Genomic DNA, 13,329 nt, shown 5'->3' with positions numbered 1-13,329 from the left:
CCCTCCCTCCCTCCCACCCACCCCCGCTTAACAGGACATTCACAAATGGAATTAATATGAGTTTAATACAGTAAACCGTTCCCCTCTTTTCTTTCTTTCTTTCTTTCTTTCCTTCCTTCTCTCTCTTTTCTTTTCTCCTCGTTTTGAAAAGTGTTAATTTGTTTTTGTTTTGTTTTGTTTTTCCAGGAAGGGTTTTGGGGTTGGGGTGGGGGGGAAAAGGGGGGATAATACGGTTTTTCGGTTGGTCGGTTTTTCCGAAGCGGTTTTCAAGTCGCGATGTCTCGTTGCTCTGTCCGCATTAACTGGAAGATGTTCTGGGAGAGGAAAAAAAAAAAAAAGGAGGGAATGAAGGGAAGAGGTTGAAAACGAGCGAGTGGCTCTGGAGGGGTATGTTATTTCCTCCAAGACAGGCTGTCCCACCCCACCTGCTCCTCCAAAAAGTGGGACACGGAGAGAGGGGGAACAGGAGTGTTCTAAGGAGGTTTTGGTGGGGACTCTCCCACTTGAAATGCTGGAACACACAAAGAAATCGGGGTGCTTCCACCGAAAAGCACTGGGGATCACAGCTAATCTCCTCCTGTTGCTGGCCCCTCTCATCTGGAGGGGGATGTAAACTGCGGGGGCGGGGGGGACAGGTGGAAAGGACCACGGACCACGGCTTCTGTCGCCGACCCAGATATGGGGGTCACATCCTTCCTTCAAACAGAGAGGGGCCCGTTTCAGATGTCGGAGACTCCGAGGGCCAGGGGAAGAATGTGCCAGGTGGTCTACTAGGAGAGCCAGTTTGGTCCAGTGGTTTAAGGCGCCAGAGCAGAAACTGGGAGATGGGGAGTTCTAGTCCCAACTTAGGTACGGAACTTAGACTGTGAGTTCTAGTCCTGATTTAGGCATGGAAGGCAGCTGGGTGACTCTGGGCCAATCACTAGGAGACTGTGAGTTCTAGTCTTGATTTAGGCATGGAAGGCAGCTGGGAGATTTTGGACCAATCACTAGGAGACTGAGAGTTCTAGTCTTGATTTAGGGATAAAAGCTGGCTGGGTGACTTTGGGCTGATCACCAGCAGACTGGGAGTTCTAGTCCTGCATCAGGCATGAAAGCCGGCTGGGTAACTTTGGCCCAGCCCCTCCCTCTCTCTCAGCCCAGGCCAGCCCGCCTCACAGGGTTGTTGTCGTGGGGAAAACAGGAGGAGGAAGGAGCGTTAGGTCTTACTGAGTTATTGATAGAAATAATAAGGGCGGGGCTACAAATAAAACAAAATAAAAAGGAACAACAGCCAATCCTTTTTTTCCCCGCTTCTCACCTTGCTGCACAGACTGTCTTTACTGCAGTTCTTGTTGTCCTTGTCAGTGGCTTCCTCTTCCACCTTTCAAAGGAAAACACGGGAGGAGTTGAGGCAGGCCGGGCGCAGGGAGTTCTAGCGCCAAGAGGGCTCCTGCCTTCCATGGGAGGCCTCGCCTGGCTTCTATAGGGAGGGAGGGAAGGGAAGGGGTTCCCACTGGACGGCACCGGCCCTCCCCACCCCCGCCTGGCCCTCCCCACCTTCACCTCCTTCCGCCACTTCAGTTCGCAGAAAATGCGCTCGAAACACTCGTGCATGTAGTTGAACTGCAAGGAGAGAGAAAAAAATCCGAACTCAGGGCCTGGGGCTCTAACCCAGCTCCTTCCTCTTGCCGGGGGTCTGGGACCCACCCCGCCCTACCTCCTCTTTGCCCGCCACCGTCTCCGCTTACATAAGGGGTGAAGATTTTGACCCATCGCGGCTTCTTCTCGCCTCGCGCGTATTCGAAGCAGAACGCCATGCCTTCTTCGTCCGTGTCCCATCGCTGCATCTCGTCCCATTCGAAAGCTATGACTTGATTCTGGAAGGATCTCAGCGGGATCAGTGCCCGGATCCGGAAGGGAGCACCCCCCACAACCCCGGGGATCCAGAGGTGGGAAAACGTTGGAAGCTTCGAGGGTTCAGCCTGTCTGCACCAGGGGCTTCCCAAACCCTTGGTGTGGACTTCAACTCCCAGAATTCCCCAGCGCCAGGGGAAACGCGGGGGGTGACAAGTGTGCGTGTCCGCACCCATAATTCTATGCTCCCCACGCTTTGGGTGGGCCCCGTAGGTCCGTTTTTTGCTCTCCCCAGACTCCAGAGCCACCCTAGGAGCCTGGGGAGGGTGAAAACAGCCTTCCCCAACTGCCCGGAGGCCGGAAATGGCCCATTTGCCGACCCACCAACCCACCTACCCGTCCCCCCATGGCTGACCTCGAGCTGGCCCTCCTCGGTGCAAGCGTGGAGCTTAAAGTGCTGGATGCTGATGGCTGTGAGGACGTGGCCCTTCCGGCGAGAGTCGCAGGAGCAGTGAGGGAAGACAATCTCGTTGTAACCCTCGCACGTCCGCAACATGTTCAGGTACTGTGAAGGGGGGGGGGAGGAGAGGGAGTGGGTAGAAGGGGAGAGGGGGATGAAAGATTTGGGGAAGGGGTCTCCTCACCCACCAGGCCTCCCCAGGAATCCAAGTTAGCTCTCCGCAACAGGCTGGGTTGCAACTCAAGACGAGCGCCAAGAAAACTTTATTTATTTGGGAAATGTTTTATGTGCCGCTCATCTCGGGCGGGCGGTCCTCGACGTACGACCACAAGGGAGCCCCCAATTTTCTGCTGCTGAGGGAGACCGTTGTGAAGCGAGTCGTTTCGCCCCATTGCACGGCCTTTCTTGCCAGAGTGATTGTCAAGTGAATCGCTGCCCTTGTTAAGTTAGCGACGGGGTCGTTAAGCGAATCTGGCTTCCCCCGTTGACTTTTGCTCGTCGGAAGGGTCGCAAAAAGGGGATCGCGTGACCCAGGGACAACTGCGACCATCATAAATAGGGGTCAGTTGCCAAGCTGGGGTTTGGTCATGTGAAAAGCGGGGTCCACTGCAATGGTCGTTAAGTGTGAAAAAAACCGGCCGTAAATCACTTTAGTGACTTTGAACGGTCACTAAATAAACGGCTGTAAGTCGAGGACTATTTGTATTTCATGATTCTGGCCGCCTAACAGACTAGTGGAAAGAGCCCGTAACTCAAACGCTTCCTACCAGAAATCCCAAAGATGCTTTTTTTTTTCAGAAGGCAACTGAACTTTGTTTTCCTTTAAGTCATGTCGCTCCACATCCAAGAAGCTTCTTCAGGTTCTGACGGAATGATGGGAGAACGGAAGGATTTCTATTCCTTGCAGTCCTCTGGTCGTTGGCACTCTTGGAGGTTGGCCTGTGCCCTCAGGGTCTCCTGAATCCTGTAGTCGGGTGACCTCCAAGCGGCCTCAACGACTCTCAGAGAGAGCGCCAACGACCAGAGGACTGCAAGGAATAGAAATCCTTCTGCTCTCCGCCATTCCGCCAGAACCTGAAGAAGCCTCCTGGATGAGGAGCGAGAAGTCTTAAAAAAAAAAAAAACCCCAAGAAAGTCCAGTCGCCTTTTGAAAGACAGCACCTTTGGGACAACCATGACCTGGATGACCCAGAATCTCCACAGATGTTTTCCACCGGAAGTGGAGACGACCTTACCATGACCATCTTCCTCTGCTCGCCAAGCTTCTGCAGCTGGTAGGACTTCTCCTCGGCTTTGATGTAGCCTTTCTTCACGTCGTCGACCGCCTGGGTGAGGGAAAACATGGGGTAAAGGGACCATTCCAAAAAAGAAGGGGGTTTCCTGCTTTCCTACAATCCCTCCTTCCTCCTCCTCCTTCTCCGTGACTGCGTCAAGCTTCCAGTCCTCATGGCGGAAGGTGGCCGATCAAGTCAGAAGAGCTGAAGAAGGAGGAAGGAGAAGATCCCTTAAATTTCTTCTGGCTGTGTTGTGGCCCGTCAGCGGCTTGTGCAGCTAGTAGCTGATTCCGACAACGAGGAGGCTGGTGCGGTGATGCACCAGCAGCCTGTGCAGCTGGCACTCGAGTCAGACAGTGAGGAGGCTGGAGAAGATGTGGTGCCAGAGGCGGGGATTCAGCCAGGGACTTCAGACCTCCAGAAGCTCCCTTAAGACGAAGAGGAGGAGCCTCTTCTCGATGCAGAACTGTTAAAAGGCAGGAGTGGCTCCTCAGGAGGAGGTCTCCTCGAGAGTAAGGCTTGGGGCTAATTGGCCACTCCCCTAGCCTATTTAAGGAAGGACGACGACTGAGGCAATTTGCAGGAAACAACTTCGTTCATATTCCTTTGTGTCTTGATTCCAGAAACGTCGGCTCTTGCTCCTTTCTGGTCAGTTTTCCTGCAAATTGCTTCTGGGCATTCGGCCAAGCACAGTAAGATTACGGTTATCTGAAATACTGTGCCTCAGAATTGAGTTATTATTCTTTGGATTCTTGTTGGCTGTTAATGAAGTTAAATGAACAGCCCTTGTTCAGAAAAGACTGATTTAAACTGTGCTTGTGTTCGAACAACTACTAGGGTGCCGTCGGTCAAGCAATGCCGACTGACGACCCCCAGGGGGAGAGCCTTCTCTGTGGGGGCACCCGCCCTCTGGAACGAGCTACCCCCAGGAATACGACTAAGCCCGGACCTCCGGACCTTCCGTCGAGCTTTGAAGACCTTCCTATTTCAGCAAGCTGGGCTGGCTTAAAATTTTAATGGGTTATTTTAAGGGTAATGGGTTTTAATGTTTTGGGAAGCCAATTCGATTTAATTCTGCTTTTAAATTATTTTAAATTTTGTATTGCATGTATTTTAATTTTGGCTGTGCACCGCCCTGAGTCCTTCGGGAGAAGGGCGGTATACAAATTTAAATAATAAATAAATAAATAAATAAATAAATAAATAAATAAATAAATAAATAATAAAATAAATAAAATAAATAAATTACTAAGAAAACTCATTAGTAGTCCTTAATTAGCTGGTAGTGCCCTCCTGTAGAAAGATTCATTCTGCTCCTTCAACCCCATTCTTGATCTCCTGGGAGGGATCACTCGATCCTCCTTTGAATCTTGAGAGTTTTTACGCTGAGTAAGCTTTTACACTCAACAGCCCTCGCTCAAGAGGGTCCCAATTGGAAATAGGGAGGGCTTTGCAGAGGGATCCGCTCTTCCCTTCCTCGCTCTTCTGCTCCTGGCGCCCTCCTGCCCTGATCCCCGAACGAGACCACTAGGCTTCCCCCCTAGAGGACACCCACGCCTTGGAGGGGGGGGGGTGGAAGGAGAAGCTGAGGGTCACCTGAAGGGGGTCCCACCTGGTGGAAGAAGTAGGTGACGGCCAAATCGTTATCGTTCAGAAGAACCTCTTCCTCTGTCGTGAACAGCCACTTCCTGATCGTCAGGCACGTTCCCGGCACGGCCGAGGTGTAATTCTGCACGTAGAGCTTGTGGGGGAATTCGTTGGGCGCCAGTTTCCTCACTGGGAGAGGTGGGGGGGGGAAACGAAGAGAAATGGGGTTGGCGGAGGCGAGTCCCACAGCAGAGGAGGCTGGAGGGCACCCGCCATCTTCTCGCCAGCCTCAATGGCATCTCGGTTTTCCCCCCGAGAAGGTTTGCCCTCAATAGGAGACATGTTCTCTATTGATGTGCATGTTAGAATTTTATCCTATTATTTTGTAAATAACTCAAGGTGGCAAACGTCCCTCATACAGTCCTCCCTCCCTCCTGTTTCCCCCAGGACAACAGCCCTGTGAGGTGGGCTAGGGTGAGGACTGGCTCGAAGTCACCCCGTTGGCTTGCGTGGCTAAAGGAACCCCCGGATTCCTACTGGGAAACCTTTCTAGACGCAGAGGGGGAGGGGGTGGTGGTGGGGAGGCGGCCGCGTAAGGGATGTTCCTTACCGAAAGAATGGTTGATCACTTCAAACAAGGCGAAGTAGTTAGCGGTGGTGCTATCCATCCCCACCTTGGAAGCGACAGCCTGGAGAGGAAGGGAGGGACGGAGGGAAATAGAAAGGGACAGAGGGAAGGAAGGAAATTAAAGAGAAAGGGAGGGAGAGAAAGAGGCAGGAAGGAAGGAAATGGAGGGAAGGAGAGAAGGAAGGAAGGAGAAAAAGACAGGAGAAAGAAAATTAAAAAATAAGGGAGGGAAAGAGGAAGGAAGAAAATGGAGGGAAGGAGAGGGGAGTGAGAGAAGGAAGGAAGGAAGGAAAGAAAAATGAAAGGGACAGAAGTAGGAAGGAAATTAAAAAAAGGGAGAAAGAGAGGAAGAAAGGGAGAGGGGAGGGGGGAGGAAGGGAAGGAAGGAAGGAAAGAGAAAACAAAAGGGACAGAAGTAAGAAGGAAATTAAAAAAAGGGGAGAGAGAGAGAGGAAGGAAGGGGAGGGAGGGAGGAAGGAAGGAAAGGAGGGAGGGAGGGAGGAAATGCATTTTAAAAACTAGAATGTTTTTAGAAGCCAAAAACCCTAAGAAGCCAAATCTTCTGTCAGGAGCTTCTGTCCTTCCCAGCATTTGGAGAGCAAGTTCCCTCCTGCGCCCCCAACATCTCCAAAGCCTCCGAGAAGACCCCCCTCCCCAAACCCCTGGAGGATCCCCTCCTACCTGGTAGACCTGGTCAGTGGTGCTGTTCTTCTTCACCCGGACAGTGACGGTCGTGATATCAGGGAGGGCCACCCGGAGCTCCACATCCGACACTCCATTGAAGTTCTGGGGGGGCGGGGGGGGGGGAAACAGCCCGGATGAACCACTGAGGGAGGCGATTTCCTCTTGGGGTTGGAGGGGGGGGGAGCGTCAGCCTGGGAGAGCCCACCCTCTGACCGGCCTACCTCGTCCGATTCCGAGAGGAATTCTTGCATGACGTCGCTCTCCCCGATCACCCGGATGGAGCAGACTGTGGGGGGTGGGAGGGGGGTGAGAAAGCAGAGCTGTGATTGGACCAGAGTGGAGTTGAGGGTCTCGGGGGGTGGGGTGGGGGGAGTGGGTGAGAGAAGAGAGGGGGTCTGAAAGGTTAAGAGGGCCTTTTTTTCATCCTTCCAGGAGGTGAAAAGAAACAAGAATTCAAATGGCCCTTTCAAATTAAACTTCCCAACCAGGTTGTTACCATCATCATTATTATTAATGACAGATTTATTTATTTATTTAATCTTCAATTCGATTCACAGTCTGGGACTGAAAACAACCGTTCCAAGTCCTAACCAAGGAACTGTTAAGGTATCATCTGAGTATACAGGCAGTTCCAAGGAAGTCAGAATATTATTATTATTATTATTATTATTATTATTATTATTATTATTATTATTATTATTATTATTATTATTATTACTACTACTACTATTAACGGTACTATTATTATTAATTTGCTGCCCATCTTTCAGGCGACTCCGAGTGGATGTTGAGAGAAGAAGAAAACGTTGCTTAGCGTTTGGGCTTATTCACGGCACCAAGCCACACTTTTAAGCATAAAGAGAGCCCCCCCCCCGGCTGCCCTGAAGGAGGGACGCCCCCCCCTCTCCACCCCCCCACCCCCCTGGCAAAGGCCCACCGCCTACCTTTCTCTAGGTACTCCTCCAGGCCCCTCCTCCGGGCGTCCAGCTGCTGCTCCGACAGGGAGAAGGGCCATTTCCCGGGCAGGCGAGGGAAAGTAAAATTGGCAAACTCCCGCTTCAGGTTATGGTGCAAGATGGCAAACTCGCGATAACGCTTCGAACAGAGCTGCCGGCCTGCCATGTAAACATTGTAAACCTAGAAAAGGAGAATATGCACATATATATATATATTTTACACACACACACTGGAGAAGAGACCCAGCACCAAGGAAGGACGAACAAAGGGAAGAGACCATGGAGAATGAATGGCAAGAGTTGGAAGGGCCCTTGGAGGTCTTCTAGTCCAACCCTCTGCTCGAGCAGGAGATTGTACACCGTTCTGGACAAATGTTTGTCCAGTCTCCTCTTAAAAACCTCCACTGTTGGAGCATCTCTAATTTCTGGTGGCAAGCGGTTCCACTGGCCAAATATCCTCACTGTCAGGAAATTTCTCCTTGATTCTAGGTTGCTTCTCTCCTTGATTAGTTTCCATCCGTTGTTGCTTCTCCTGCCTTCAGGGGCTTTTGAGAATAGTTTGACACCCCCTTTTCTTTCGGGCAGCCCTTCAAATATTGGAACATCACTACCCTGCTTCCCCGAAATAAGACATTCCCTGATGATAATAAGCCCGGTTGGGCTTTTGAGCACCTGCTCCCCCGAAAATAAGCACGCCCCAAAAATATTTAAATGCAGAGCTGGAAATCAGGTAAGATGGCAAGAGGAGCCCCGTCTTGCTCCATGCGCCCCAAAATAATAAGACCTCCCTGAAAATAAGGCCAAGCATGTCAGCACTTCAAGCTGCATTTACTCTAGTGCTGACATAAGGAGGAGAAGCGGAGGCATCTGGAAAGGGACGTTCGACTTTTCACCTACTTATTTTCCCTGGAGATAATATCCCCTAGGAGATGGGATGGGAGGGGGGAAATTCCTTTGAGCTGGAGCAGTAGATTAGGGGTAGAATGACTTGGAAGATGGCCAATGAGTGCAGGGGAGTGGGGAACGGAAAGGGAGGGTTTTGGGTCTGGAAGTCAGTGTTGGCTTCGATGGAGTCGGGTCTAAAATGTCATACTTAATAAAATAGTTTTCTTCAAAGACTTTGTTTGAAATGCAATTTATTTGAGACGACCTCGAAACCTGACAAAGCGCTTATTTTGAGGTTTAAAAAAAATATAAGACAGGGTCTTTATTTTTGGGGAAACACGGTATCATGTCACCCCCGGTCCTTCTTTTTATTAAATTGAATTTTGCCTTGTGATGGGAGGGGCGTGAGGGAGTTAGACAGACAGGCCAAGAGCCGGGGGAGAGGGGGGGGAGAGAGGGTTTGGGAAGGTGGTACTTACCACGAACTTCTCGCCATTCTGTTCCACGTGCTTGTAGGTGGGGATGGAGATGGGGACGGCCTGCTTCTCCGTGTAGTCGTAGAAGGACTGGCCCAGGGAGTCGTCGCCGGGGTCCAGGCTGTCGGCCTCGTGCGGGGGCACCGACAAGACGGTCAGGATCAGCTCCTTCTCGCCGGCTCGGATCAGGTCCACCACCTGCTTGTGGGTGGCCCCTTCCACGTTGACGCCATTTCTGGGGGAGGGGAGGAGAAGGGAAGAGGGACGCCGTAAGGGCCCGGGTGCTGACAAGAGACAGGCCAAGGCTGAACTGCAATTTGAGGGCAGTTGGGTGAGCAAGTCACAAAAAGCAAACGAAAAAAAGAAAAAAGGCTGGGGGATTCTGGGAGTTGAAGTCCAATCCTTGTCCAAGCTTGATCTAGGTGGTTATACAGGCAGTCCTTGACTTACAGCAGCTTCTTTAGTGACCGTTCGAAGTTGGAAAAAGGGACCTGGGACCGTTTTTCAGACTTACAACTGTTGTGTCATCCCCGTGATCATGAAGGGAGGGAGGGAGGGAGGGAGGGAGGGAGGGACAGATAGCCGATAGAAATAGATGACAAGATAAATAGGTAGATGATAGATCGATAGATAGATAGATGGATGGATGGACGAGGGAGGGAGGGAGGGAGGGAGGGAGGGACAGATAGCAGATAGAAATAGATGACAAAAGATAAATGATAGGTAGATGATATCGATCGATAGACAGACAGACCAGAGATAAATGGATGGATGGAGATGATAGATAGATAGATAGATAGATAGATAGATAGATAGATAGATAGATAGATAGATAGATAGATAGATAGATAGATAGAGATCAGAGGTCTGCAACCTTCAACCCTTCAGCCTTCAGCCCAAAGTGGCACCCTCTACTCAGCCCTGGTGCATCCCATCGGTCACAAGGAAACAAAAAAAAAAAAAAAACAGGAAGGAAACTGAGTCAGGCTGTGTGTGCTGGGCTTCCTTACTTCCTCCATGCAGCCAGCAAGTGGCAGCGCCTGGGTCTAAGTAAGCGGCATGTGACAGTGGCCCCTTCAGCCCACCCCCACCAGAAAGAGGGGGGGGGATTGCAAAACGCCTACAACACCCAGAAGCATCCAGGGCTTGCAAAAAAAGGAGCATGGAGTTGAGAGCGTCTGATTCCTAGAGAGGGCGGCTCAAATGTTTGCCTGTTATTAAATGCGACTGTCGTAAGTATGAGTCGGCTGTCGAGCGTCCGAATGCAAATCACGTGACGGTGGGGGCAGCTGCGACGGCCGTTAAGTGTGAAAAGCGGCCCCTTTTTTCCAGGGCCGTTAACTTTGAACGGTCACTAAAGCGAACCGTTGTAAGGCGAGGACCCCCTGGAAGTGCCGTGGAAGAACCATCCCCCCCCCAAAAAAAACAACAACCCACCAGCTTTTTATTCAAACTTCGCAGGTTAAAAGCTACTCTGCCCTTGCAACCTGGGACTCAGCAAAAGTTTATCTTATCTCGTTCTTTTCGGCCAACGGGATTCGTTCCACAACTTGCAAGGAAGGCACACAAACACACAAACACACAAACACTCACACACAAAGGCCAAGGGGAATCTGGGAGGCTGGAGTGCCAGAGAGAATCAAAAAATTGCTATTTTAACCTCTCCAGGAAACACTGCACAGCAAGCAAGCAAGGAATTAAAAAAAAAAAAACCCACAAGGGACTACTGTTTTGAAAGTAAAAACAAACACACACACACAAAGACACCACAAAACGGAAACCGAACAAAGGGAGGGCGTCACACAGAGAACGGGCCGTGGGGGCGAATCCGGCTTCCCAACAGTTGTCAAACCAGAGAAACCTTGCCTGGGTCTACACAATTGTGAGTCTGCTTTGTGTATTCAGGATTTACGGCAACGGAGCTATGCAGGCAGGCCTCGGCTTGCAAATAGTTGGTTTAGTGACCGTTCGGAGTTACGACTTATGGCCGCTTTTCACATTTACGACGGCCGCGGCATGCCCCATGGTCACGCGATTGAAATTCGGACGCTCGGCGACTCGTAGTTACGACGAGTGGCAGCGTGCTGGGGGTCACGCAATCCCCTTTTGCAACCTCCTGACCAGCAAAGTCAACGGGGGGGGGGAAGCCGTTGATTCGTTTAACAGCCGTGTTCGTAACTTAACAGCCGCAGTGATTCACTTAACAACGGTGGTGGAAAGAAAGGACATAAAATGGGGGGGGGAATCTTTTCAAGATCGGGGTTTGAGTCAAACAAGTTCACCTCAACACAGAAAACCTCTCGGAGACACACACACACCCAAATCTAATTTCCATCAAGCGTCAGGCCCTCCCCCCTCCCTCCAGAGGTTGGGAACTACAACACCCATCCTCCTTTGCAGCTGGTGGGCGTGAAGCTTCCAAGCACGAGCAAAAGAAAAAAAGAAAAATTAGGTCGACATGCGGTCGACTTTGGAAAAATGGGCCACATTTAAAAGCCGGGGAGATTTTTCAACCCTGCCTGGAAAAAATGTGCCTGGAAGGATTGACACGGTGGCTGGGCAAGGCTTATGGGAGTTGTAATCCCAGACTGACAAGCTAGCAGCCCGCAGACCATCGTGCTAAATAATTATGCTTAGGTGGTGAGAAGAAGAAAAGAGGAAAGACTTCCCGTACATTGCCTGCCATAATAAATAATATTATTGTGCTGAAAATTCCCCCATTTTCCCCCAAATGTGGAAGTTTTATACAGATAAAGTCCTTTTCTTCTCTGCTCTTCAATGAATCATCAGACCGGCCCCACCCCAAAGGCTCACACCCCCCTTTTAAAAGAAGGACTACAAAGCCTATCTCCGCAGAAGGTGGGGGGGGGGAGTGTCGTAGGTCAAGACGTCCACCGGCTGCAGAAGAGAAGGTTCCTGTCCCAGCTGGCTGTGGAGGATGGGAACGGCGGCCCGTGAAGGTGGGGCAGATGGGCGCTGTAGTCCTCCCCCTGTTCTGGGCCAGGATGGATAGGGAGACTGTGGATGATTGGGAGGGGCACAGCCCCTAAAGGTGGGGAGAATGGACACTGTAGTCCTGTCCTTCTTCTGGGACAAGGGAGACTATGTATGATGGGGGGGGGAATACACCCCGTGAAGGCAGGGAGGATGGGTTTTGCAGTCCTATCCTAGCACGGATTGGGAAGTGATGGATGATGGGAGGGGCACCCCCTGTGAAGGTGGAGCAGATGGGAACTGTAGTCCTGGGGAGGCTATGCATGATAGGAGAGGTGGAAGATGGGCACTCTAGTCCTGGACAAAGACGTATGCGGAGACCATGCATGATGGGTTAGGGTCCCACAAGGATGGGCTCTGCAGTCCTTCCCTCCTTCCGGTCCAGGACTGGTGGGGAGGCTAAGGGTGATGGGAGGAGCACACCCTGTGAAGATGGGGAAGATGGGCACTGTACTCCTGGACGAAGATGATGGGGAGGCTAGGGATGATGGGTTAGGTTCCCAAAAGCATGGGCTCTGCAGTACTTCCCTCCTTCCGGTCCAGGACTGGAGGCTACGGATGATTGGGAGGGGCACACCCCTTAAAGGCGGGGAGGATGGGCACTGTAATCCTGGACTGACGGGGAGACCGTGCCTGACGGGCTAGGGTCTGAGGAGGATGGGCTGTGTAGTCATTCCCTCCTCCCGGGTCAGGACTGGAGGCTACGGATGATGGGACGGGCACGCCCCTTGAAGGCGGGGAGGATGGACCATGCAGTCCTGGACGAAGACTGACAGGGAGGCTAGGGATGATGGGTTAGGATCCCACGAGCATGGGCTCTGTAGTCGCTCCCTCCTCCCGGACCAGGACTGGAGGCTGATGGGAGAGGCACACCCCTTGAAGGTGGGGACGATGGGCACTGTAGTCCTGGACTGACGGGGGGGGGGGAACCAACGGATTAGGTTTCCAGGAGGATGGGCTGTGTAGTCCTTCCCTCCTCCCGGGTCAGGACCGGAGGCTACGGATGATGGGAGGGGCACGCCCCTTGAAGGCGGGGAGGATGGGCCACGCAGTCCTGGAGGAAGGCTGACGGATGACGGGTTAGGGATCCGGGGCTGGAGGGGAGGATGGGCCCTGTAGTCCGGGGGATACTCACACCTCCAGGATGCGGTCCCCCTTGCGGACCCCGGCGCGCTCGGCCGCCCCTCCGCCCAGGACGGCGCTGACGTGCTGCAGCGGCGCGTAGAGCTCCCCGTGGATGCTGCGCAGCTGCCCGCCCTCGCTGACCTGCCCGCGCACGTTGAAGCCGTAGCCGGACTCGGACTTGACGATGCGGACCACGCGGGGGCCCGGCAGGGCGGGGGGGGCGCCGGGCAGCGCGGCGGGGGGCGGCGGCGCCGCCGGGGGGGGCGAGCACGACGGGACCCCCCCGCCTCCCCCGCCGCCCCTCAGCGGGCCCGGCAGCACCGAGCGCGGAAGCCCCTCGCCCGCCTCCTCCGCCATCTTGGCGCCGCCGCCGCCGCCGCCGCCGCCGCTCTTCTGAAACAGCTGCCCTCCCCCCCACACGCAC

General features: G+C 52.7%; 1 protein-coding gene across 4 annotated transcripts; it reads right to left on the bottom strand.

Moving 5' to 3' along the window:
* Window positions 1–46: 46 nt before the first annotated feature.
* On the bottom strand, window positions 47–13,277 carry SNX27 (sorting nexin 27). 4 transcript variants are annotated; one of them, XM_087881192.1, is made up of 13 exons: window positions 12,916–13,277; window positions 8,790–9,021; window positions 7,414–7,606; window positions 6,691–6,755; window positions 6,467–6,571; window positions 5,768–5,846; window positions 5,183–5,346; window positions 3,532–3,621; window positions 2,252–2,401; window positions 1,700–1,859; window positions 1,540–1,605; window positions 1,301–1,363; window positions 47–314 (listed from the first exon to the last, which is right to left on the bottom strand). In XM_087881192.1, the coding sequence occupies exons 1-12, from the start codon at window positions 13,260–13,262 to the stop codon at window positions 1,344–1,346; spliced, it is 1,671 nt and encodes a 556-aa protein (XP_087737318.1). In that variant the 5' UTR covers window positions 13,263–13,277; the 3' UTR covers window positions 47–314; window positions 1,301–1,343. The 4 variants fall into 4 exon arrangements, with proteins under 4 accessions (XP_087737318.1, XP_087737319.1, XP_087737316.1 ...); XM_087881193.1 differs by having other exon boundaries at window positions 1,546–1,605; XM_087881190.1 differs by having other exon boundaries at window positions 1,731–1,859.
* Between the last annotated feature and the right edge of the window lie 52 nt (window positions 13,278–13,329).

This window comes from Pantherophis guttatus, chromosome 18 (genome assembly GCF_059756535.1).
Source record: "Pantherophis guttatus breed Tessera chromosome 18, ASM5975653v1, whole genome shotgun sequence".
Lineage (NCBI taxonomy): Eukaryota > Metazoa > Chordata > Lepidosauria > Squamata > Colubridae > Pantherophis > Pantherophis guttatus.
This window is presented reverse-complemented; position numbering and strand designations above follow the sequence as displayed.